At 34.6% G+C, this 24,333-nt stretch overlaps 3 protein-coding genes across 3 annotated transcripts; 2 read left to right on the top strand and 1 right to left on the bottom strand.

Annotated features, from left to right (window-relative positions):
* Positions 1-6,313: 6,313 nt before the first annotated feature.
* Positions 6,314-7,876, top strand: LOC149385829 (akuammiline synthase 1-like). Its single transcript, XM_089627069.1, has 2 exons — positions 6,314-6,937; positions 7,070-7,876. The coding sequence occupies exons 1-2, from the start codon at positions 6,458-6,460 to the stop codon at positions 7,781-7,783; spliced, it is 1,194 nt and encodes a 397-aa protein (XP_089483195.1). The 5' UTR covers positions 6,314-6,457; the 3' UTR covers positions 7,784-7,876.
* A 7,245-nt stretch (positions 7,877-15,121) lies between these two features.
* Positions 15,122-17,071, bottom strand: LOC149385830 (jacalin-related lectin 19-like). The gene is made up of 3 exons (XM_089627021.1): positions 16,931-17,071; positions 15,871-16,083; positions 15,122-15,673 (listed from the first exon to the last, which is right to left on the bottom strand). Exons 1-3 carry the CDS (start codon positions 16,931-16,933, stop codon positions 15,434-15,436), a joined length of 456 nt encoding a protein of 151 aa, XP_089483147.1. The 5' UTR covers positions 16,934-17,071; the 3' UTR covers positions 15,122-15,433.
* A 4,817-nt stretch (positions 17,072-21,888) lies between these two features.
* On the top strand, positions 21,889-24,093 carry LOC149385831 (uncharacterized). The gene is made up of 2 exons (XM_089626413.1): positions 21,889-23,524; positions 23,777-24,093. Exons 1-2 carry the CDS (start codon positions 21,889-21,891, stop codon positions 24,091-24,093), a joined length of 1,953 nt encoding a protein of 650 aa, XP_089482539.1.
* Positions 24,094-24,333: the final 240 nt, after the last annotated feature.

The following is a 24,333-nucleotide window of genomic DNA, read 5'->3' on the forward strand; positions in this document are numbered from 1 at the left end:
TTAATTAATCTAATGTAACCTTTAAGAAAATTTAAATTAAAAGTAAACTGTATAACCAAATATTTCAGTTAGGTTATCTGGTATTAAATGGAATTAACCGAACCATTTAAATTTAACTTATTAAATATTTATATTTATTTTAGAATAAAATTTTGATTTTATTTAATTTAATTTAATTAGTAAACTGATATAATTACATTTTATAATTTTTTATAATTTCATAAAATAAATTTAAAATAAAATTACGTTTAACTGGAAATTTAATTTGTTAGCAGATTTTATAGGTGTTGTCAAAATTAAATCACTTTTAACTTAATTTGATTAACAATATTGTATTATTTATCAATTTCAGTGTAAAGAATAAGAAATTTTTTAACCAAAACTGAATTTTATTACTTTCAAGTTTCAATAATACATTTTATTCAAAAAGGCATATTATCGAATTATTTTAAATCTAAATAAACTTTAAATAAAATTAGGTTTACTTTAAATTTAATATTGCTGAAATTTTTTATTAGTAATAGAAAAAAGTAAATAACATAACTTAATTTGATGAGTAGTATTAATTTGATGAGTAGTATAATTATTGATCAATTTAATTTAAAATATATAAATAAATTCATATTACTTTCGAATTTTAATAGTATGAGAAATATAATGATAAGGGATATCTCATATAGCGGCTATAGGTAAAGCTGGCCATATGGAACCCGGGAAATGGGATCCCCTGGTCCCGTCCCATATTTTGCGGGAAATGGGACTCCCGGGACCGTAAAAAATGGTACCGGGAAATCCCGGAACCATTTTCCACGGTACCGGGAATTCCCGGTACCATATTTCGCGGTTCCGGGATTCCCATATTTCCCATATTTATTTATTTTATTTTATTTTAATCATAAATACATTTAAAAATAAATAAAAATTCATATATTTTCAATTAAAAAAATACAATATAAAAAATACGGTACTAAACGGTGCTAAACGGGGATCCCGGTTCCGTCCCATTTCCCGGATGGTTCCGGGACAAAAGTCCCGGTACCATATTTTATAATATGGGTTTTTCCCATTTCCCACATGGTACCAATAATACGGGAAACAGAGTCCCGCGGGATCCCATATGGCCACCTTTAGCTATAGGTCAGCCTACGTGGATATGCACTAGGAAAGGGGGGGAAAAACAGAATTTAGGAATACCATAATTCACAATTTGACTAATAGTAACCACAATAATTAGAGGAAATTATAGAAAAATACTTAATGTTTGTCCGAAATGGTACTTGTATACTTTTTTCTTAAAAAAATAACTTTATATTACGTTCTAATTGCGCCATAAGTAATCCGACCATTAACTTTGGACGGCTCAGTTTTATCCAACTTATATATAATAAGAGCTCGAGATCATAGAAAAATGAGAGAAAAAAATTGTTTGGGGGCGAGGAAAGAAAATTAGATGTCAATTGTTGCATTACATTAAACCTGGGTCTGTGAAAGTAAGTGGAAATCCACTTTCACAGGATACGAAATTTCGGGTTTGACTGGAAGGAATTATTCCTTCCAGTGTTGACCGGAATTTCACTCACCATATAAGAGAAATTTTCATTCCATTGATGGAAATTTCCACTTCCATATATTTAGAAAAATAATTAAAACAAATACTTTTTTAAAGGATTAAAATGTAGTATTTTTTTTTAAATGACTAAAATGTAAAAGTGAGAAAATGAAGAATAATTTATTGAAAATGGTCTCGGTAGAGGAAAGACTACCTTCATTCAAGTTACAAATACAAATCTATTTCATATATTTTGAGAGAAGAGTTTCGATGAAAAGAAGACATTTTTTTTAAATTAAAACTATATATTAAATATATATATATATATATATATATATATATGATACTACATAAGAAAATTATATATGAAAATTTTAGAATAAAAATAAATATATGATAAGATTTTATGAGACTTTGAGTAGTGGAAGAGAGTATGAGAAGATTGTATTGTGAGGTGTGAATAAATATATTGTGAAAAATGGTGATATTTATAGGAGAATAAAGAAGAGGAATTAAAAATTAAATAAAAAATTATTTAACCTCCAAAATTACATTTATCCAAGTTTATATATGGCCGTTGAATTTACAAAGGTCACAAATCTTTGAATAAAAAAAATATTAAAATCAAAAGTTAAATAATCAGCGGAACACATAGAAGGAAGGACTTCCACTTGCTTCCGTGCTCTACCACGTGTCCAACGAAAGAAAATCCTTCCATTCACGCGTCCCCATGGAAGAAATCGTTCCACTTGATTTTCAAGGCCGGAAGAATGAGATTTTCAATCCTTTTCTATACCATAAGCTCAGGTTTACATTACATAGGGATATTTATTATAGCATGATAAGATAATGAGCTTAGGGTTAGATAGGCGACACGTCCTCGACTTAACGATCCTTGGTTTGCGATTGAGCTCGTAACACACGTCCAGCCTTTTCTTACTCGTCAGCAATATTTAAATTAGTCTTGACGGTTGCTCTATGTCTCGTATGAGACCACATTCGTCTTCCTCACTTTCTACCCGAATTGGACCCATCTCGTTTGGACTTGCACTTCATCGACTCTCTTAGTAAGGGAAGAAGTACAACAACAAGTCTCACCAAAAAAGAATTCCGAGGAGATCAACCTCAAAAAGAATCTGATTTGACAATGCTCGAGGATCTAAAACAAAATTTATAATAGATATTTACCATAAGGTAAAGTAAAGACAAGCATCCCCATAGCTATCACAATCTTAAATAGAACAAAATTTAACGAAATCATTCCTTGATAATCATCGTCCCCAAAATCTCTGCTTTATACCTTGTGTTCATCATGGCACAACTGCTATAAAACAATAACTTGTTAGCAACATATATTAAGAAAGTAAAATTTAGTTTTTTTTTTTTTTAAGAAGGACAATAACGTAAAATTAAATCTGGTATGAACTGCCAGTTAACGGCAATTTAGCTAATTTTTAAAACAAATTAAAAAGTAGGCTATTTGATAAGAAAATCCTTTTATTCTTAAAACACAAAATTGTTATCCTGATCAGAATTAAATAACATATATGTCTACACGTAATTAAATTATTCTGACATATCTTCGTACTAAATGCATTGAGATTCAGAACTTATTTACATACTAAATGAATTTTTTGTGATATATTGCCATGTTGGGGGAGAATTATATATATGTGTTATTGCTTAAACAGTTAAACTGAATATAGAGATGTTATTTTAATTTTAAATTTTTGTTCTAGAAAGGCAAAAGGAAACATCATGTATCCATCCACGTACAAACAATAATGATGAGAAAATCATCTTATTAATAATACTTAGATAACATTCTAATTAGGATATAATATAGTTTATTATCTGCATAATTAGTTTTTTTTTTTGTTGCATGAAATCTTCATAATCAATTGACCTGATCTTTTTTACCAGTATAAATAAATGTAAGACATTAGAGCTATTTTCAACCGGAAATATCAGAACCTTAACAGTCTAAAAGAAGTTCACAAAGACCCAAATCACGCTAACATGAAGATTCTCTCATTGAATTCAGTTGTCTTGCTTCTAGCCATCATTGCTTGTTAGTATTATCTCTCTCTCTCTCTCTCTCTCTCTCTCTCTCTCTCTCTCTCTCTCTCTCTTCATTGCATGAGATAAAATGTATCTATGCATATATACATATACATATGTGAAAGTATCACGAGATTTCATCTCAAAACTAATTGATAATGAGTGGGGTAACACATGATCTTTATAAACGCTGGTAGTTCCATATTCTCTTTGCTTCATGGAATCCTAACACTATATTAATATAAAAATATATAAATATGTGCAGGCGCGGAATTGACATGGATGGGAGGGGTTGAGGCACGAACGGGCTGTTCAAGTGGTGGGGACTGCAACGCGTTCCCTTGTCCGATCGCCGGAGGTCAGCGCGTGTGCGTTGCCGGAAGATGCTTATGCATTCACCCGGCTGCAAATGATGAAATCAAGACTTCTTCTACTTCTTATTCCGTCGAATGCCTTGGGGGCGACCAAAAGCACCATCCTAACTGCCCGCCCACCACCAATTAAATAGGATATTTTCGCTTTCTAAACGAATAATATGTACTTTTGTTGTATTTGGTTATTGTTTGTACTGAGTTTTTACGAAAGTACAAGAACTCGGTTATCGCATAAGAAAATAAAAATTAGCTGTTTTCTATTATAATATGGGTTTTTTTTTTTTTTGGCGCTCTATTACCTGACTTGATTATTTATGTTTATATTATTGATTTAAATGGATTAATCTTAGGATAAGCTCAAGTGTAGCCAGGCCAATAAGTAGAAATCTAATTAATTTCAGGCTAGCCATTATATAATAAGGACAATATTGCAATTCCTTAATAAATAATTAAATTATTCTCATGAATTAGACTCTAAGAAATGTAATTGAGAGTGTTGCTCCATAAATGCGAATCAGGCCTGTCCATATACGAGCCTAGTAAACAATCACTTAAGGCCCATTTATTTTGGAGAAAAATTAAGCTCCAATTTAGGCCTCAAATTTTGGTAAAAAAAGAAAAAAGAAAAAGAGAAACTCAAATTTTGTTTTATAGTTTATTTTTGAAGAATTGATAAATAATTAGAATTTTTCATAAAGTTTAAAGCAAAACAAAATCTCAAAATATACACACAACTCTTTAAAATGAAAAACTTCTTCAATTAACACATGATAAACAGAATTCAATTAATCATACTTGAAATTTATTATTTAGAAATATATTTCAATTTCAATATATATATATATATATATATAAATTTATTATAAAAAAGATTATACGTGTAATTCTAGTATAAAAACTTCAAATATAATATAACACGAATTAATCTGTTTCAAATATAAATTAGGATTACTAACACCTTAAAATATATAAATCAAGATTTATGAATCTTGATTCATAGATTGGAATAGATTGGAATGCAGCATATCTTTCATCAAACTGTGGTTAATTAATGAATAATATGAATTAAATAAATTCTGATAAATGACTTCGAAATTTATTCATACAAAATTAAATAGGATTTTAATTAAAAAAAAAAATTATAAAGTAGACAGTAGCTATTATCTACCATACTCCTTGGGTTCAATATAATATAACATCAAATCAGTGTATTTTCATAATTCAATTTAATTCGTATATGAAATTAAAAAATGGCTCTAATTTATATGTTCCTAAAACAAAACAGATTATTTCAGAACTATTAATTATAAAAACATATTACATTTAGGATACAAAAAAAAAAAATAGTAATATAAAAAGCTAGATCAGAATAGAGATACAGTTCAATTTCATTCTGTGGTACATCATATTTATTTTGGAAAATAAGCTAGATCAGAATCTGGTTCCATGTTTAGGAAAATGCTTTGCTCTACATCAATCCAATTACTTTTTTTATTTTTTCATTTACTATATAAATTATAAAGGGAAAATAACACATATGTGCACTGTGTTTTAGTGAAATGTCGAATTTAATATTTGATTTTAAAAAATGTCGAGTTCATACCCTCTATTTAACTAAAATAACGAAATTATATCATGAAAACAGTGTCACAAATTTTCATTTCATTAATATTAACTCTTATATAAGAAAAACCGAATCAAATCCAAACCAGTACCTCAACATCACAATTCCCAATTTTAAAATAAAAATAGCCTTAAACTGAAATTAATTAATAAAATTCATATCTCCCAGGAGATGACTTCATTCCGTGTTCGAATTCCAACTTTGAATCCTGGATTCTCTGTTCGAATCTGTGATTTTGATAACTATCAAGCGTTGAATTTACCCCTTTGTCTCTTTCTGTGTTCTTCGTGATTAAGAGACTGTTGTTTATTTTTTATTTTTAAGTAAATTACATATATGACACGAATGAATAAAAATAATTGATGTTTACATATAAATATTATAGCCAACGTCAATGAAAAGTCAATAAAAATTTAATAAAAAGAAGATTTGTGGCACTATTGTTTATTTCAGGGTATAATTTCGTCATTTTAATTAAACAGAGGGTATGAACTCGATATTTTTTTGGAAACCAAAGACTAAACTCGACATTTCACTCAAACAAAAGGTATATAAGTGTCATTTTTCCAATTATAAATGTAAGGAATCACATCTTTTGAATTAGATAATATATAGATAATATTAGAGAGACCCACAAGTGGTAGGAATATTATTGGCTTAATTAAGTTGTTCCAATGGAATATTATTTTTGTAATCTTTCTCCCATTGTTATCTTTTCAAGTGTAAACTTGAAAACAATAAAAATAATAGGGATGATCATCACCAACTATGTTCCAATTACTCTTTTTAAATGTTCATTCTGTGTAAAGCCAAATCATCAAAAATTTCATTTCAACGCAGTCTCTCAAGATGGCTTCACAAATCAAGATGGAGACGATGAAGATAGAAACAGTAAAGCCGTCTTGTCCAACCCCAAACCACCTCAAAAGCTTTAAGCTCTCAGTTCTAGACCAATTAGCCACACTACTTCACACCCGAGTACTTCTCTTCTTTCCGAAAACTAGCACCGATCAAAACCCCGGCCTCGTCAACCCCAAAAGATCAGAGATCCTAAAGAACTCCTTGTCTCAAACCCTGACTATCTTCTATCCTTTCGCCGGAAGACTGAGAAAGAATGTCTTAGTCAACTGCAACGACGAGGGAGCTGAATTTGCGGAGACAAGCGTTGCAACCTCTTTATCGACGGTCATGGACAAACCGGATTCAGAAATTCTGAAGGAACTCGTCCCGGGCGACAGAATCGAGCACGAAGAAGAGCCTCTCCTCCAAATCAAAGCCAGCTTCTTCGAATGCGGTGGAATGACGATCGGTGTGTCACTTTCTCATAAGGTCGCTGATGCCGCAACTATTAGCCTGTTCCTAAGATGTTGGGCTGCGAAGACTACTTATTCAGAATCTTCGAGATCTCGGATTGAATCTGCGTTCCCACAATTCGTTCAGTTTTCTCTTTTCCCTCCGCAGGATTCCCTGGCCTCGCTCCCGAAGATCAACGCAGAACAATCTCATCCGCAAACTATTTCCGTGAGAAGGTTGGTGTTTCGTGGCCCGAGAATCTCAGCTCTGAGGTCAAGGCTTTCGAGCTCGGCTGTCCGAGCCCCAACACGAGTCGAAGCTGTGGAAGCGTTGATCTGGAAATGCGCGATGGAAGCTTCGAGGGCTGTCTCGGGGAGATCCGATCATCGGTCCGTGTTGTTTCAAGCCGTGGACTTGCGTGGAAAGGCAGTTTCTTTGCCGCGAGAGAACGCCTCAGGGAATCTCTCGTGGAGTTTCACCGTGAAGTGTGGAGAGACAAGCGAATTGGAAGCGCAGAGCTTGGCCGCTTTGCTGAGGAGAGGGATCGATGAGTTCAGGCAAAGCTGCGAAAGCAGGCTCGAATGGGAGGGTCTAAACGGCCACGTGGCGGAGTACATGAAGCTCCGTAAAAATGACGAAGTGGATGTCTTCATGGCAACGAGTTGGTGCAAGTTTCCATTCTGTGACGTGGATTTTGGATGGGGAAAGCCATCTTGGGTTTGTATTCCGACTTTAAGATTTAATAACTATATTGTTTTAATGGATAGAAGTGACGACGATGGGGTAGAAGTGTTGGTGTCTTTAGGTGGAGAACAAATGACCCACTTCGAGAAAAACCAAGAGTTGCTCGAATTCGCTTCTTTTAATCCAAGTGTCATATGATAATATAATGCTACAAATGCTGTCATTCTCCATCCAAGTGTCATGGATATTATTACTTTATGATATTAACAGAAAATTACAAATTATGTACACTCTCCACAATTATAAAGTAGATGATTACTTTTCTTAATTAGTGGTTGATGATCACATCAATTTTGTTTTGATCGCCATCGCCGTTTCATAAATTATTAATTAGTTCTTAAAAAAATATATAAAATATTAATTAGCTTAAATATGTTTTTTAAATGGAACTGACTATAATCTAAAGTAGCCTATCAGGGTCGGTAATCTTTGATTTAGCTAAACCCACTGTTTAGTGACCACATTAGCTAGTTGATGTTAAGTTATAGCCTTTAAAGTAGTCTTATCTATAATAGTAGTCTTATCTATAATATTTTAGAGTCACCTTTACCTTTAAGTTTATATGATCCGTGGGGAGTGTTATCAGGTGTAGGGAGGGTGTTGTTGTTGTAAAGTGTTGAAATTGTTGATAAGGATGACTGAAAGACGAAGTCTATTCTTGCTCTGAAAACCTTTGTTAGTAATTAGACTAAATAAATCTAGATGTGATACTATCCGACCAAGTCAGACTTGCTTTAATTTCTCTATTCGTGGTCAAATTGAATCTAATCCATTCTGAATACGATTTCACACGATGTATGGTTTTAGTTATTCGAATCATATCTAATAATTAATTTTTATTAGTGCCACCTTATATAATCTAGTGCCACCTTTAAAAAAAAACCCACAAAAGATTATCTTCCTTTACCATGATTAATAATACTTCTTCCTCATCAATTAATCAACAAACAAACCACATTTAATGTCTCAATTATCCCAATCAATTTTTATTAAATATTTTTAAATATTTTTATTCACAAAAAAAAAAATATCCAGATTCCAAAATTAAACTAGCATTTTTTACTAGTTAAATTCATTAAGTATGCTTATTGGCTACTATTTTAAAATCTAATAAATTTTTACTATCTTTTAATAGCCAAAACTTTAAAAAGTTATTTCACTCACTTGCCTCATTATTATTGAACTTTTTTTTTTTTTTTTGCATAAATATTAGTAGGTGTATAATAATAGAATGATAGAGTGGTAGTTATTTCTTACGTCAAATAAATGTAAGACATTTGCATTCATTATAATATTCATATGCTCAGGTTATTATTAACATTAGTTTATATATAAAAATAAATATTTTTTCATTGTTTATTTTAATCAATAGTTATAATTACTTTGTAGACAATGAGTAATTAGTTCCTTTTCCTTAAAACTATTTTGGTCCACCAATTATGTTTGGAAAAAATTATACAAAATAACCATAAGAAAATAATTAGTTAGCAGCCAAAATTTTATGTATTCCGTTAGTCAATTAGCTATAGTACCAATATTTTTTTTATAATTTGTGACACTGCCGTTAATTTTTTATTTTTACATTATATATAATTGTTATTCATCACGTTGTCAAAAACATTATCAAAACTTGATAATTGCATATTTTTACAAATTTTGGTTATTTGACTAATTTTCCCAAATCTTGGTCGTTTTGCAAATCGTTTATTTTTAATTGGCTATTTGACTATGCTAGAACTGAAATTTAAAGTAAATGGCCCATATCGGCAACAATCTATTTTCTTATCTGTTTAATAACATCAAATGCTAAGATAATATATATATATATATATATATATATATATATATATATATATGCAACGATATCATAATGAAGTCTTAAAATAGCTAGATCTCGCCGAGATATAGGTCCTTCTCAGCGATATTTAAATCCCTTGTGCCAAGTGTAAATGATAATAGTGTTAATGGTAATATTATTTCATTTATTTCAGCACGCGTTTTATTATGTATATACCCCACTATGCAACTACTCTGTTGTTCCCTGAAAACAACATTAGTTAATATTGCAATTCGAAAACACTACACTGTCTCCATAGTATTGGTTGCCCTTAATTATCTTGGTGCCAATCAGGTCAGCGAGTCAACAGTTCTTATGGTCAAGAAGAGAGAGAGAGAGAGAGAGAGAGAGAGAGAGAGAGAGAGAGAGAGAGAGAGAGAGAGAGAGAGATGTTTGATCGGATGGTAAGTATCAGAAGGATATTTCACGAACACCTTGAGCTGCTTTACGAGTTAGAGAGAGCGAGAGAGAGAGAGAGGTGTTTGATCGGATGGTAAGTATCAGAAGGATATTTCACGAACATCTTGAGCCGCTTTACGAGTTAGCAAATCAAAACACATTATACGCGAACTCCCATTACGTTTTCGCTAGTTTAATTAAGTATCTCTTTTCATTTTGTATTTCATATATGACGTCGTTCTTCGAAAGGGCCTGATTCATTTATATCTTTTCATTTTGAAATTACGTCAGTTCAATCGGGGCTCCTTCATTTTGGTAATGAACGAATTTTCTCAGTTATCCTCGTTTTGTTTGTTTTATATTTGGCTAATATCATTTCAAGTCCTTAGCTGGTGAATTGATGGTTGTCGCATTGGAAAATTCCAAAACCTCCGTTGTAAAATATTACTAGAAACGTTACAAACGTGCAACCCCTAGGGCCTAAAGCCCTTAACTATTTTGTTGTTGAGATATTCCAATTTATCATATGCAACAGATATTATTGCTAAATACTTGCGAACCACCTAAATTTATAAGCACTTAATGCATACTCTGAAATATATGCCTCAATACAAACTTCGTTTATACATATGAATTAGTTTTTAATAAAATATTTTTTGGATTAATTTTAATTTCTTTATTTATCGACCAAGTCTTATCTTGAAAAATAATTAGATGTGCCTAATTAAATCTCACATAGTCATATCTGTATATAATTATAATAAACCAAGGGTAAACTTTTTTAAACGTGATATATAAATTTGATATACAGGATACATATTTTATATATAAAATATAAACATAAAAAGGTGAAGAAAACGAATGACATAAATATATATAAAAATACGACAATAAATTGAAAGAATAAAAATAAAATATAACTTGAAAATAAATTAACCATACAAATGAAAAAAAATAAACGATTGATATATTAAAACAAAAATTAATTATCATCAATCACAGCGTAAATATATTGTCTGCAATGTCAATATTTATATAGCAAGTTTAACTTGGGCTCTTTTTCTTAAAAACTCACAACTTTGTTATTTTTCTTATATATAGTTATCACTTTTGCAATTTTACTGTTCAATTAGGTTTAGGATGCACTACATTTGAGAAATTAATATTTTAGTATGGATGTAAATACAAATAAAATTCAACGAGGTGAAATATTTTGAGGACCATGATAAAAATAAGATTTTACTTATTGCTAAGAAATCATACTTATTTAATTGAGGATAAAATTATGAATTTACGAGATAAAGTCAAAGTCGTGTTTTGTAAATTTATTGCTAGAAACGTTACAAACGTGCAACCCAGCTGTTATATGTTTTGTCGATGAGTTTTTCCAATTTATCATATGCAACACGTGTTACTGCTAAATACTTGCAAACCACTTAAGCTTATAAGTATTTAATGCATACTTCGAATGTTGTTGTTTGTTTATGATCAGTCCATGAATCTAAAACGTGCTATAAACTCATAGTTCAAGCAACACTGTAATTAAACTATTATTATTATGGAGTATCCTGATCCATCTAGCCAATTCGAAGACTATGAACCTACTAACTAAAGCTGACATATAAATATGAATTAGAGTGAATCCCAATTCCTCTATATTTTTGCCTTATCAAATCCCTAGGTTATTCCAATATAAATCCATAAATGAACCCTTTTCGTTATTAGAATATATTTACAAGGTTTAATTGGAGTGTCCATTGATATAGCCATTACACGGACCATCGATTCCTAAGGTTCTCTCGCACGAAGGGTGTACATAACACTTATACCATTTGAGTCACTTAGAACTAGATGATTTTCACAGAACATTAGAGATTGAGAAAAACCTACCTCGATCCATAATGAGAGCGACGGTGACGGCAACGGATAATCACCGGAATTGGTTTATCTCTCTTGACCTCTTTAGACTTCAGAGCTTTCTTTTGATGGTAGAGGAAAACTACGTAATAGGTTGAGAGAAGACCAATCCCTAGGGTTTCACTTTATATAGACCCACCATCAGGGTACAATAGGAATTTACCTTTTAATTAATTAACCAATAGAATTTATATTATTTATTATTAAACCCTAATAGGTAATACACTTGGGCCACATTATTTTCCACATACAAAGCCCACTGATGGGCTCTAAGAAATATACGGTCTAACATACATAACACTTATACCATTTGAGTCACTAATCTCCCCTGAGTTCCATTAAATCCCTAGTGATTCATTCGCTAATCTTATATGCAAAAGCATCGTCAATCAATCAATTTTGGATTCAACAAACATCACTACTACAAAATATGGCTTACACGACAAAGAATAGATGACATAACTGCATTTCCGCCGTCTAAAGCCCCGATAACCACTCTTAAACGACGGAAATGCCATCGTTTTAAGTGTGTGGTTTGGAAGGATCACATGACGGAAGAGATTTTTGTCTTGGAAAGAGTATTGTTTAGTAAGTTAAAACGATGGAAATGATTCCGTCGTGGTAAAAAACACTTTGGTTGTATGTAGTCACGACAAGAATTATGTGGTCGTGACGACAATGGTAGAGGTGTTTATTAAACGACGGAAGTGATTTCCGTCATGGTAAAAGTGTTCTAATCATAGATGTTACCATGACCGAAATATTAGAGTCGTGACAGGAATTGATTAAACGACGGACAAAATTAACGTCGTTTAATAATTTATATTTATAAATAAAAGTAAAATTTTTGGTCTGGTTACATCACGACATAATTTTTTTCCGTCGCGACTTAACTTGATTAAACGACGAAATAATTTCCTTTGTTGAATACTTTAAATAAATATTTATAAATAATATTTATTACTGTTTCATTATGACGTAAAATAATGTTCGCCACGACCTAATCAGATTTTAGGACAAAAGAATAACTTGTCGTATTGTGAAAGTTCCCGTCACGGAGAGATTTTTTACACGTCATGACTAAACGGTTTTTAAATAGTTTATACACTTTTTTTTTTTTGAAAAAAAACTTAGTGTTTTATTCTTTTTCATTTTTTTTTCTTTCAAAAATCAGTATACTAACGATACACCATCGATATTTTATAAAACAGTTTAGTATATAAATAAATTTGTACTGAAGTATTGTACTTCTTGGTATACCGACCATATATACCATCGACATACCACAGGATTTATAACTTTGAGTGGACAATAATAATAATAATAATAATGGCTTTTCATCAAAATTCAGTAAGAACCTAACTATCCAACAAGAGGTGATAAGTGAGATTCATTCACACTTATCTATGACTCTTAGATAAGAATCGAAGCTTGTTCTTAATGTTTTTGATATTATTTTGTAGTTTTCATTGCATTTTCAGGTTTGAGAGAGTATGAGAAGGTGGTGGTGCGAAAACGGGCTGAATCGGAGCTAAATCGAGCAAGTTATGGTCATTTGAAGTCAAGTCAACAAAAGTCAACGGCGGTCAACAAGAAGTCAGCTTCTCAAGGCTGGCGCGCCGCGCCTATTGAATGGCGCGCCGCGCCCCCGGTGACCAAATTTTCACCCGAGAGCTCGAGCGGCCAACGCGCAAGAAAGGCGCGGCGCGCCTTCAGAAATTCAAGAGTGGCGCGGCGCGCCTGTTATGTGGCGCGCCGCGCCAGGTGCTTTTTCAGAATTCTTGGAGCTCGTCTTTTAAATCATTTCTGGCCCTTGGATCTCATCCAAGGGTCCATATTTGCTCCGAAAACCTCTTCTAAACCCTCATATACACTTATTCAAAGAAAAAAAGGGGAGGCTTTGACATAGAACACTTTAGTTTTTGTTTTGAAACCTTGAGAGAGAAAGTGAGAGAGAGAAAGCTAGGGTTGACACTCATTTTTGTTCTTGAGCTTGGAAGTGAAGAAGAAGAGGGAGAAGTGACAACCTCCATCATCCTCATCATCTCCATTTGTTCATCCTTAACTCTATCTCTTTTATTTATTGTTATTTACTTATTTACTCCACTTAATGCTTTGTTGAACATATTTTAAGCTTTCAAGCATTCTATTGAGTTTTGTTGATTATTTTATCTATTGAGCATTGAGTATTGTGATTACTTTATTGTTTTATCTTAGTGGAATATTGAAGTAGTGCTTGAGTTAATGAAAGCTTTGTTTGGTTGTTGAGATTAGCATTCAATGTCTTGTTTCTTTATTGTTTTGTTTCTTTTACTTATTTCAATTTTACTTTGTTTATTCTCAATTATGAGTAGCGAAATAGATTTGGGGTGCGATGTAGTTGAGTAGTTGAGTTGGTTGGTCAAACCTTTAGATTAGATTTTGTGCTTCATGGTTGGGTTGAGAGTGAAATATTATGGATATGGGTTGTGTGTTAACGCTAATTAGAGTAGCTAACTAATTGGTGAACCTTAGACGAGTTTAGAAACCGAGAGGTAATAAACGAGTGAGCTCTACCCGTCCCATCATTAACCTTCCTAGAGCTATAGAAAGACTAGGGGGTAGATGTAGTTGATTGAAATCCCGGGCTAAATGCGGTTTTGTGTTTTAGTAGGACCCAAACCGAGAGGTGTAAGTTCGACACGTAGCTAGATTCCTAAAGACTCGAGAGAGATTAGTGAATGTTTTAAGAGGGATTGAGACTAAATTTTACAACTCTAAACCCGAGCTTAGAATCGTACCAAGACCGACCGACTCGATGAAATAATGAAATCGCGCCCCTTCCTTTTAACTTGTGTTTAAATAGTGTTTTCACTTTTGTTTACATTTCATCTTGTTCTCAAAACAATCAAAAACCCCCCATTTTTCATTTTCCATAACTCGAAAAAGAAAGCTAGTGAGTTTGCTTCGGAAATAGTCTAGAGTCCTTGTGGGATCGATATCCGTGCTTTTGCACTCTATTACTTGATGACACGTTCGCTTGCGTCGTGTAGAATTTTTCTTTAGTTAAGAAAATTCACATCAAGAGGAGAGAGGCTGTTGTTTCAACGGACGATTACTGATCCTACGTTGATGGCACAAATGATAATACCAACACATTCGTATATTTTCCTATTTAACATAACAGATTGTTTTAATGTTCCTCCAAGAGAAGCATGAGAAATTCTAAAAATGAATCAGTATATGACCATCATGTAAGACATCGTAAGTGAAGTAAAACAATAAAAATAATAATAACACGAAGACCATAATAATTACCACAAATATTATATTAATTACTGCCGTGGAAAACCTTGGCAATTATATTTTATTTATTATTTTGATATTACAGGATAAGCAGAAACGGTCACCATAACGGGGATGCCTTCCCGCTCGGCACTCGTAATTCAACGTTGAATTAAGCGTTCAAAGCCGCAAAATCCTTGCCATCACGAGATATAATCCGAGTAACACACTATATAAGGAATTACATAACAACACAACGACACGACTTTTTTTCTTCTTGTACCCGACGACGACGACGACTAAGACATTAGTCATCGACGAATTTTATTTAATTATTTATTTATTTTTATTGGAAGCCGCGGAGGGATGAGTTAGGCTGTGATGCGAAACCCAATTGCATCCACAAGCCTAGAGCTGCGTCCAGTGAAGCTAACGATGTGCCCTCCTTCTTCAATGGGAACATAGAAGTAAGTGCCCTCTTCATTGCCAAAGGGTCCCCATTCATTTTTGTTGCTTTTGAGTGAGAGGGACTTCACCACTAGCTTACGGTTCACTTCGCCAATGTACCCACTCACGCAAGTGATGTACTCTTCTGGGAATTCCAAATCAATCTGAAATGATAATACACATGCCTCAATGTAATTAATTTGCTAACAATAAAACGATGATAACACCACTTTCATTTTAAAACAAAATTGTTTTTTTTTTATCTTAACTATTCTAAATTATTTGTTCAATTTTTATTTTTGGTTACGCAGTTATTAGTTTTGATGCGAAATTTAATTACAAAAAAAAAAAAAAAAAAAACCTTAGTCTTTGTACCAGCCGGCTGTCCATGAGTACCCCCAGGAACGTCTGAACCTTTCCTAGAGTACACGACACTGATGGAATTGATACAATCATTATGGTATATGATGATTTGTTTTATCCCATCGACGTCGGCCGGGTCGACCCAGCTGACCCCTCCAGTTCCTCCAAATTGTCCCACTGCCGCCCTTGAACTACCTTCCTGGCTAGCAGCCTACAAACAGGTCGAGATTACGAGTATTAAAATAGATCAAAATTAATCATATTTTTTTCTTACCAGTCCAGCATATTCAATCTAGTTTGGACGCTTATATAATAACTGAACAAGTATACGAAATCATCATTGTAAACTAACTAATAGAAATTACGGTTTTCTGGTTTTAGAAAATGCAAAGGTTTTTATATTTTTTTTCCCTACAAAATAGCCAACGTTATAAATTATGGACGTTGTATACAAAATATGTACTGAGGTATATTGGCAGGCGTATAAATTTATTGACTACTAGTATATATTTACCTGTCTCTTTAAATATTTTGGAGACTATTTTGCAAGTTCATTTATACTTTTGAATATATATTATAATAACGCACCGGTATTAGCAATTAAAGAATTTAACAAAAACTGGAAAATAGTAAATAACAAATTTAATGAACCCAAATATTTATAAGTAACTAATTTAAAATTTATAAAAAATAGTACGATCCAACTTCAAAAAATCAAAGTTTAAAAGTGAACTGGACTGTTCTACACCAATTAATTCTTTATTCCGAAAGGTCTGCAACTGCAAATCTTGGAGGAACGCCTGAGATCACTAATAATATAAAGCAGTACTAATTATATATATACGTCTGCTAAATTGTACATACGATATAGACATATATTTAATGAATCAAATAACACGATCTAACACTTTTAAATAGCATATATCCAACGGGGAAGTGACATATTTAAAAGGCAGAAAGAAAATGTACGAAATAATAAGGAATATTGTGATAAGAGATGTAAACAATAAACAACTATAAAAGAAAGTACAACACAAAGGAAATCCTAAGTGCTATACCATCTTGATCCGACGACGAAGAGAGGTATGGAATTGAATAAGAGAGAAAGATAGAAGGTATTTCGTAAAGCGGAGGTGTTGTGTATTAGAGCTTAGCTTTGGCTGTATTTATAGGGAACCATAGAAGCTCGACTCCTTAATTATCTGATATTAAATCTAATGTTATCACTAATTACTTGGCAGCGAACGCAACAGCTTTTAGTATATGTGGCTTTCACACGTTTTGAACGCCTTCTAAATTCTTTTTCAAATTTTAATTTATTTTTGTCCATTCAATTCCTTTGTCATATTTTATATATTTTTATGTCATTCGTTTTCTTCAATTTTTTGGTACTTTAAAATTTTATTAAAAATTTTATACATATCTAACTGTTTCACTATTCCCTTACTTCTAATAACCAATTAGCTAAAAAACCATTAACAAGATAAGTCCTGGTCAATAAACAAACATAAAATTAATATGCTCATGTTATTATTTAAATTATTTTATATATAAATACATATTTTTCATTATTTAATTTAATTGAATTTTTTAATTACTTTATAGATATTTTAAATACTGAATCTGATACACACTTATTGACCAGAAATTTATTGAAATATCGATTATCGAAACATATATCAATGAATATTCCATGAAATAATATAATAAATAAAATTATATATATATATTATTAGTGAAAATGAACTAATAAAATTTAAAAAGGTTGTGATTATTTTGGCCAAATAATTATATTTACCAACAATAAAACGTAAATATAAATATATATATATATATATATATATATATATTCCCTTTTCCTTAAAACTATTTTGGCTCACCCAATTATATTTGAAAAAAAATATATAGAATTATCATTTGAAGCTAATTAATTAGCAGCCAAATTTTAAATATTTAGTAAATAAGCCAAAGTTATAGTGCCAAAAAATATTTAATTGTTGACACTGTCATTAAATTTTCGACATTATATAGAAGTCATTCATCACTTTCAAAATTTTATCAGTGTGTCAAAATATTTATTAAAAATTGATAATTGTACATATTTATGAATTTTCGCTATTTAACTAGTTTTATACAAATCTTAATTGTTTTCAATTGGCTATTTGACTATGCTAGTAGTAAAATTTGAAGTGTATGACCCATATAGGCAACAATCCATTTTCTTCTATGTTTATTAACATCAAATGTTAAGATGAAATAAAAAAGATACTATCCCACTAAAAGAAAATACAAGATAGACTATCAAAAATAAAAATTATTGCAGCCATGAAGGTACCAAGTACTATAGTGGATGGTCCAGCGATTTTGTCTATGATTTCATTGGAGACGAGTGATGCGCGCGGTGAGCGATGTTGAAATCCAGCCGAAACCCGGCGGCTCGATTCAAAATTCGAATGCTCCTCCAAGGTGGTTAATTTTAATTGAGAGTAAGCTCAGTCGTAACCTAATTAAATATCGTAGTATCTTATAAACCTAGAAGGTATATAGATGATATCGTATTGAAGTCTTAAAATAACTAGATCTTGCCGAAATATAGGTCCTCTTCGAGATTTTTAATCCCTTGCATGGGGCTTTCTGAGTCTACCAAGTGTTTTATTAAGTCTTAAAACAACGTTCGGTAGATATATAGAAGTGTAAATGATAATGGTGTGAATGGTAGTATTTTCATTTATTTTTCAACACGTATTTCCTTTATTATATATACCCCACCCTGCAACCACTATTTTATTTCCTGAAAACAGCAACGCTGCGCTGTATCCATACTATTGGTTGCCCTTATTTTGTTGCCAATATTAGATCAGAGAGTCAACAGTTCTTATGGTCAAGAAGTGTGAGAGAGAGAGAGAGTGGTGCTTGATCGGATGGCATTGGTAAGCATCAGAGAGTGCCAATATTATATCATTGGTTTTCTTCATGTTCTTATGTGTACATTTTATATATAAAATATGTATCTCTTGTATATTAACTTACGAGCAAGGCCCAGTTTACAAATACCAACCAATTCTCCTCCCCAATATTCTCTGAAAGACAGTTTGAGTTGAGAGAGAGAGAGAATAGGGTTTCAAATACAAGGTTTATGAAGATAAGAAGAAAAAAAAATGTGTAAAGTTTAAAATGGACTTTTAAAGCGCGGTTGCAGGTTAACTTTTTTTTTTTGTAGCTGTAAGCCTTAATCGTTATTATTATGTCTTTATTATATTTTTATGCATTAATCTTTTTCCGCTAGATAGGTGAATAGCAACGAGGTTAAACATTTTTCACGTCAAGTTGGACAAGCGACAAATTGTACAGGCTAGCCAATAAAATTAGTCACATACTTATTTTATTCTAAATTTTAAATAAATAAAAAATGTAATAACAATAAAATGAGACACCAGGTGATAGAATCAGCTGTGTGAGGCTGAGATTTACGTTCTATATTACTAATTAATGCTGAATTATCATGAAAAAACTGCTAAGGCTTGTGTACTATTTTTCATATTGTTGTTTTCAGATTATCCTGAACTACCGAGAGGATCATAAAAAAATTAAATGAACAAAAATCAAATAAAACTTAAAAATAAATTTCCATAATGAGAGATCCTTCTGATACTTACCATCCGATCAAACACCTCTCTCTCTCTCTCTCTCTCTCTCTCTCTCTCTCTTCTTGACCATAAGAACTGTTGACTCTCTGATCTGATTGGCACCAAGATAAGGGCAACCAATTGCATGCATACAAGTACAACGTAGCGTTTTCGGAATGTCATGCTGTTGTCAGGGAACAAATTAGTAGTTGCAGGGTGGGGTATATATAATAAAGGAATGAAAATATTACCATTCACGCCAATATCATTTACACTTCTATATACCGAACGTTATATAAAGACTTAATAAAACACTTGGTAGAGTCGGAAAGCTCCTTGCAAGGGAATAAAATCTCGCAGAGGACCTATATCTCGTCGAGATCTAGCTATATTATGACTTCAGTACGATATCATAAAATATTATCTAGGTTCTGATAAGTGAGATTCATTCACACTTATCTATGACTCTTAGATAAGAATCGAAGCTTGTTCTTAATGTTTTTGATATTATTTTGTACTTTTTATTGCATTTTCAGGTTTGAGAGAATATGAGAAGGTTGTGGTGCGAAAACGGGCTGAATCGGAGCTAAATCGAGCAAGTTATGGTCATTTGAAGTCAAGTCAACAAAAGTCAACGACGGTCAACGACGGTCAATAGAGTCAACGTTTCTCGAGAGGCGCGCCGCGCCTAAAACATGGCGCGCCGTGCCCTGGTGCCAAAATTTACACCGAGAGCTCGAGCGGGCAACGCGCAAGAGAGGCGCGGCGCGTCTTCATAAATTCTCGAGTGGCGCGCCGCGCCGTTATGTGGCGCACCGCGCCTTCAGAAAATTCACGAGTGGCGCACCGCGCCGTTATGTGGCGCACCGCGCCAGTTGCTTTTTCAGCACTTTTTGGAGCTCGTCTTTTAGATCATTTTTGGCCCTTGGATCTCATCCAAGGGTCCTTATTTGCTCCGAAAACATCTCTTGAACCCTCATATACACTTGTTCAAGTGGGAAAAGAAAAAGCTTTAGAATAGAACACTTTACTTTTGTTTTGAAACCTTGAGAGAGAAAGTGAGAGAGAGAAAGCTAGGGTTTGACACTCATTTTGTTTTTGAGCTTGGAAGTGAAGAAGAAGAGGGAGAAGTGACAACCTCCATCATCCTCATCATCTCCATTTGTTCATCCTTAACTCTATCTCTTTTATTTATTGTTATTGAACTTATTACTCCATTTATTGCTTTGAACATCATTTATTGCTTGCAATCTATTTCTATTGAGTTTTGGTGATTACTTTAGTCTCTTGAACATTGAATATTTGTGTTTTGAATTCATTGTTTTGGTTGAGTGGATTTTTGGAGTTGGTAGTAGTATATTAATGAGAGCTTAAGTGTTTGTTTATTTTAGCACTCAATGTCTACTTATTTTATTGCTTTAATTCTTTTGTTAATTTCTATTTTGCTTTGTTTATTCATAATCATGAGTAGCTAAGTAGATTTGGGGGTGCGATGTAGTTGAGTAGTTGAGTTGGTTGGTCAAACATTTGGATTAGATTGGTGCTTCATGGTTGGGTTGAGAGTGAAATTCTATGGGTATGGGGCGTGTGTTAGCGCTAATTAGAGTAGCTATCTAGTTAGTGAATCTTAGACGAGTTTAGACACCGAGAGGTAATAAACGAGTGAGCTCTTCCCATCCCATCGTTAACCTTCCTAGAGCTATAGAAAGACTAGGGGGTAGATGTAGTTGATTGAAATCCCGGGCTAAATGCGGTTTTGTGTTTTAGTAGGACCCAAACCGAGAGGTGTAAGTTCGACACATAGCTAGATTCCTAAAGACTCGAGAGAGATTAGTGAATGTTTTAAGAGGGATTGAGACTAAGTTTTACAACTCTAAACCCGAGCTTAGAATCGTACCATGACCGATCGACTCGATGAAATAACGAAATCGCGCCCCTTCCTTTTAACTTGTGTTTAAATAGTGTTTTCACTTTTGTTTACATTTCATCTTGTTCTCAAAACAATCAAAAACCCCCCATTTTTCATTTTCCATAACTCGAAAAAGAAAGCTAGTGAGTTTGCTTCGGAAATAGTCTAGAGTCCTTGTGGGATCGATATCCGTGCTTTTGCACTCTATTACTTGACGACACGTTCGCTTGCGTCGTGTAGAATTTTTCTTTAGTTAAGAAAAATCTCCATCAAGTTTTTGGCGCCGTTGCCGGGGACTACGGTTCTATTTTCGATTGAATTATCTAGTTTAATTTTTGAGTTTGTTTGTTATTATTGTGCTTATTGTGGGCCTCTTATGTTTTAAAGGTGCATGCGACGACGTAACCCTCCGCTCATTCCTATCAATCACGAGATCGAACGGACTTGCCGACGAAACCGAGCAGAGGCAAGGCGAGCCGCCATGGAAGGAGGCAATGAAGCACAACATCATGCTCGTCGAAACGGAGAACAAGTGGAAGAACGAAGGACCATACTCGACTATGGTCAACCCACTTTCGACGAGCATCAATCGGCGATACGAATTCCGGAGATGGAAGGGAACCCGAATTTCGAGATTAAAACCTCGATCATTCACATGGTGCAAAACAATCAATTCGCCGGTTCCCCCTCCGAAGATCCGCAAGACCACATCAACAATTTCTTGCGGATTTGCAACACGTTCAACCTCCCTCATTTGTCCAAAGAAGCCGTGTGCCTCCGACTTTTCCCGTTCTCCATCCGAGACCGTGCACATGGGTGGTTATCCTCGCTTGCTCCGGGTTCGATCACCACATGGGATGACTTATGCTCGAAGTTCATCTCACGATTCTTCACTTTTGAAAAGATGACCCGGAGGAGAAACGAAATCCATAACTTTGGACAGTACGACGGAGAGTCCCTTTACGAAGCGTGGGCTCGCTTCAAGGACATGATTCGGAAGTGTCCGGGCCACGGTATTGCGGAGTGGGTGCAACTCCAAATCTTCTATAGCGGGCTTATGGCCTCGACGCAAGACCGAGTCAACACCGCATCGGGAGGCTCACTTCTCGACAACACCACCACCGATGCATTTGCACTACTCGAGAAGATGGCCCAAGTGAACGATCAATGCCCGGTCGAGAGGAGAATTTCCGCGAGAGAGCCGATAACTCCGGAGATGGAGCTCCTCAAATCGTTGACAATTGAGGTAGCCAAACTCGCGAAGACCGTCCACGGAAAAGAAGCGGTGAAGGCGGTGGGGACATCTCACCACAAGTGTGGTTTGTGTGCGGGTCCTCATCCGACGGACGAATGTGGCGAGATAGAGGAGTCCAAGTTTGTGGGAAACCACAACAATCGTCCCACGTACCAAAACTCGGGGAATTATTACACGGGAGCGAGGAACAATCATCCAAACTTCTCGTGGAGAAATCCTCAAGACCAAGTGGCAATGCAACCGGCTCCACCTCAACACCAACAACCATACCTTCCACCGCATCATCAACATCATCAACACCCACCGCCTCAACAACACCATGGGAGCTCGCAATACCGGAATAATCCTCCTCATCAAGACAAGAGACCGAATCTTGAAGAATTAATTGCCCAAATGGCAATTGAAAACACCAAGTTCATGACGAACACCACGGCCGCACTCGAACGCCAAGAAGCGGCCCTCAAAAGCAACTCGGCCCAAATAAGAACTCTTGAAGTTCAAATGGGTCACTTCGCTAAAGCCATGAGCGAGAGACCGCAAGGGTCCCTTCCAAGCACCTCCGAAGTGAATCCAAGGGAGCACTGCAATGTCATTTCTCATCAACACGTTGCAGCCACCGAGAGCCAGAAGAAAGAAGAAGAAGAAGAGGCTGCCCCGGTCACCAAAGCCCCTAAGCCGCACTCGTCGGTCCGCATCTATGAGACGCCGCTCCCATTCCCGCAACGGCTCACGGTGGCGCTTTCCACCGAGTGTAGCGCACTTCTAAAACAAGAGCTCCCGCCAAAGTTAGAAGACCCGGGCAAGTTCACATTGCCGTGCACTATTGGAGACATCTTTATCGAGAACGCCTTGTGCGATCTAGGTTCGGGCATCAACCTCATGCCGTCGGCCGTCTTCAACAAACTCGGGGTGGGTGAACTAAAGCTCACGCGCACCACTCTCCAACTGGCAGATCGGACCGTAAGGCACCCGCGCGGCTTCGTGGAAGACCTCCTCGTAAAAGTCGGAAAATTCACTTTTCCGGCCGATTTCTATGTCATCGACATGGACGAGGATCGCGATATCCCCATTCTCTTTGGAAGGGCTTTCTTAGCCACTTGCGGTGTTCGCATAGACGTGCAAAGAGGCGAGTTGATGATGCGCATGAAGAACGAGGAGGAGACGTTCGGGATCTGTAAAACCCGAAAGCGCAAGAAGCGAAAAGAAGATGTCTACGTCCTCGAGACGTACGAAGTCGCCACTCCACCACCCACACCTCCGCCACGAGCTCCTAAAGAAGAATCAACAAAAAAGGTGATCAAAGATGCAAATCCGAAGTCTCCTTTCAAGCCACGTCGAGGACATTGGCCAAAACCGTTCAAAGAGGTATGGATGAAGAAAGAGCGCGTGGAAGAAGATCCGCCGCCGCCCGAGCGCGGAGGCGACGAGTAGGGGAGTTCTACCACCCTCGCGAGGTAAGTTCTCTGTCTCCCGTGTTTTTATGGATCTACATTGAGGACAATGTAGAGATTGAGTTTGGGGGGGTGAACTACTTTGTGGGGGATTTCTGTTAGATTAGGTTGTCTTTATTTAATTTTTATTTTCTTAATTTTGTTTGGTGATTGCTTATAAGTGATAGTATTAAAGTGTTTTCTCTCGTTACTTGCCAAGGATACCATGTATTTTCGAAGA

This window comes from Urtica dioica, chromosome 9 (genome assembly GCF_054948205.1).
Source record: "Urtica dioica subsp. dioica isolate 48M chromosome 9, U.dioica_male_clone48M_v1_H2, whole genome shotgun sequence".
NCBI lineage: Eukaryota > Viridiplantae > Streptophyta > Magnoliopsida > Rosales > Urticaceae > Urtica > Urtica dioica.

Coding starts and splice junctions, on each gene's coding strand:
- LOC149385829 (XM_089627069.1), top strand. CDS start 6,458: ATGGCTTCACAAATCAAGATGGAGACGATGAAGATAGAAACAGTAAAG. Junction 6,938..7,069: donor GTGTGTCACTTTCTCATAAG/GTCGCTGATGCC, acceptor TTCCCTCCGCAG/GATTCCCTGGCCTCGCTCCC.
- LOC149385830 (XM_089627021.1), bottom strand. Junction 15,674..15,870: donor CGGCTGGTACAAAGACTAAG/GTTTTTTTTTTT, acceptor TTATCATTTCAG/ATTGATTTGGAATTCCCAGA.
- LOC149385831 (XM_089626413.1), top strand. CDS start 21,889: ATGGAAGGAGGCAATGAAGCACAACATCATGCTCGTCGAAACGGAGAA. Junction 23,525..23,776: donor GAACGCCTTGTGCGATCTAG/GTTCGGGCATCA, acceptor GTGTTCGCATAG/ACGTGCAAAGAGGCGAGTTG.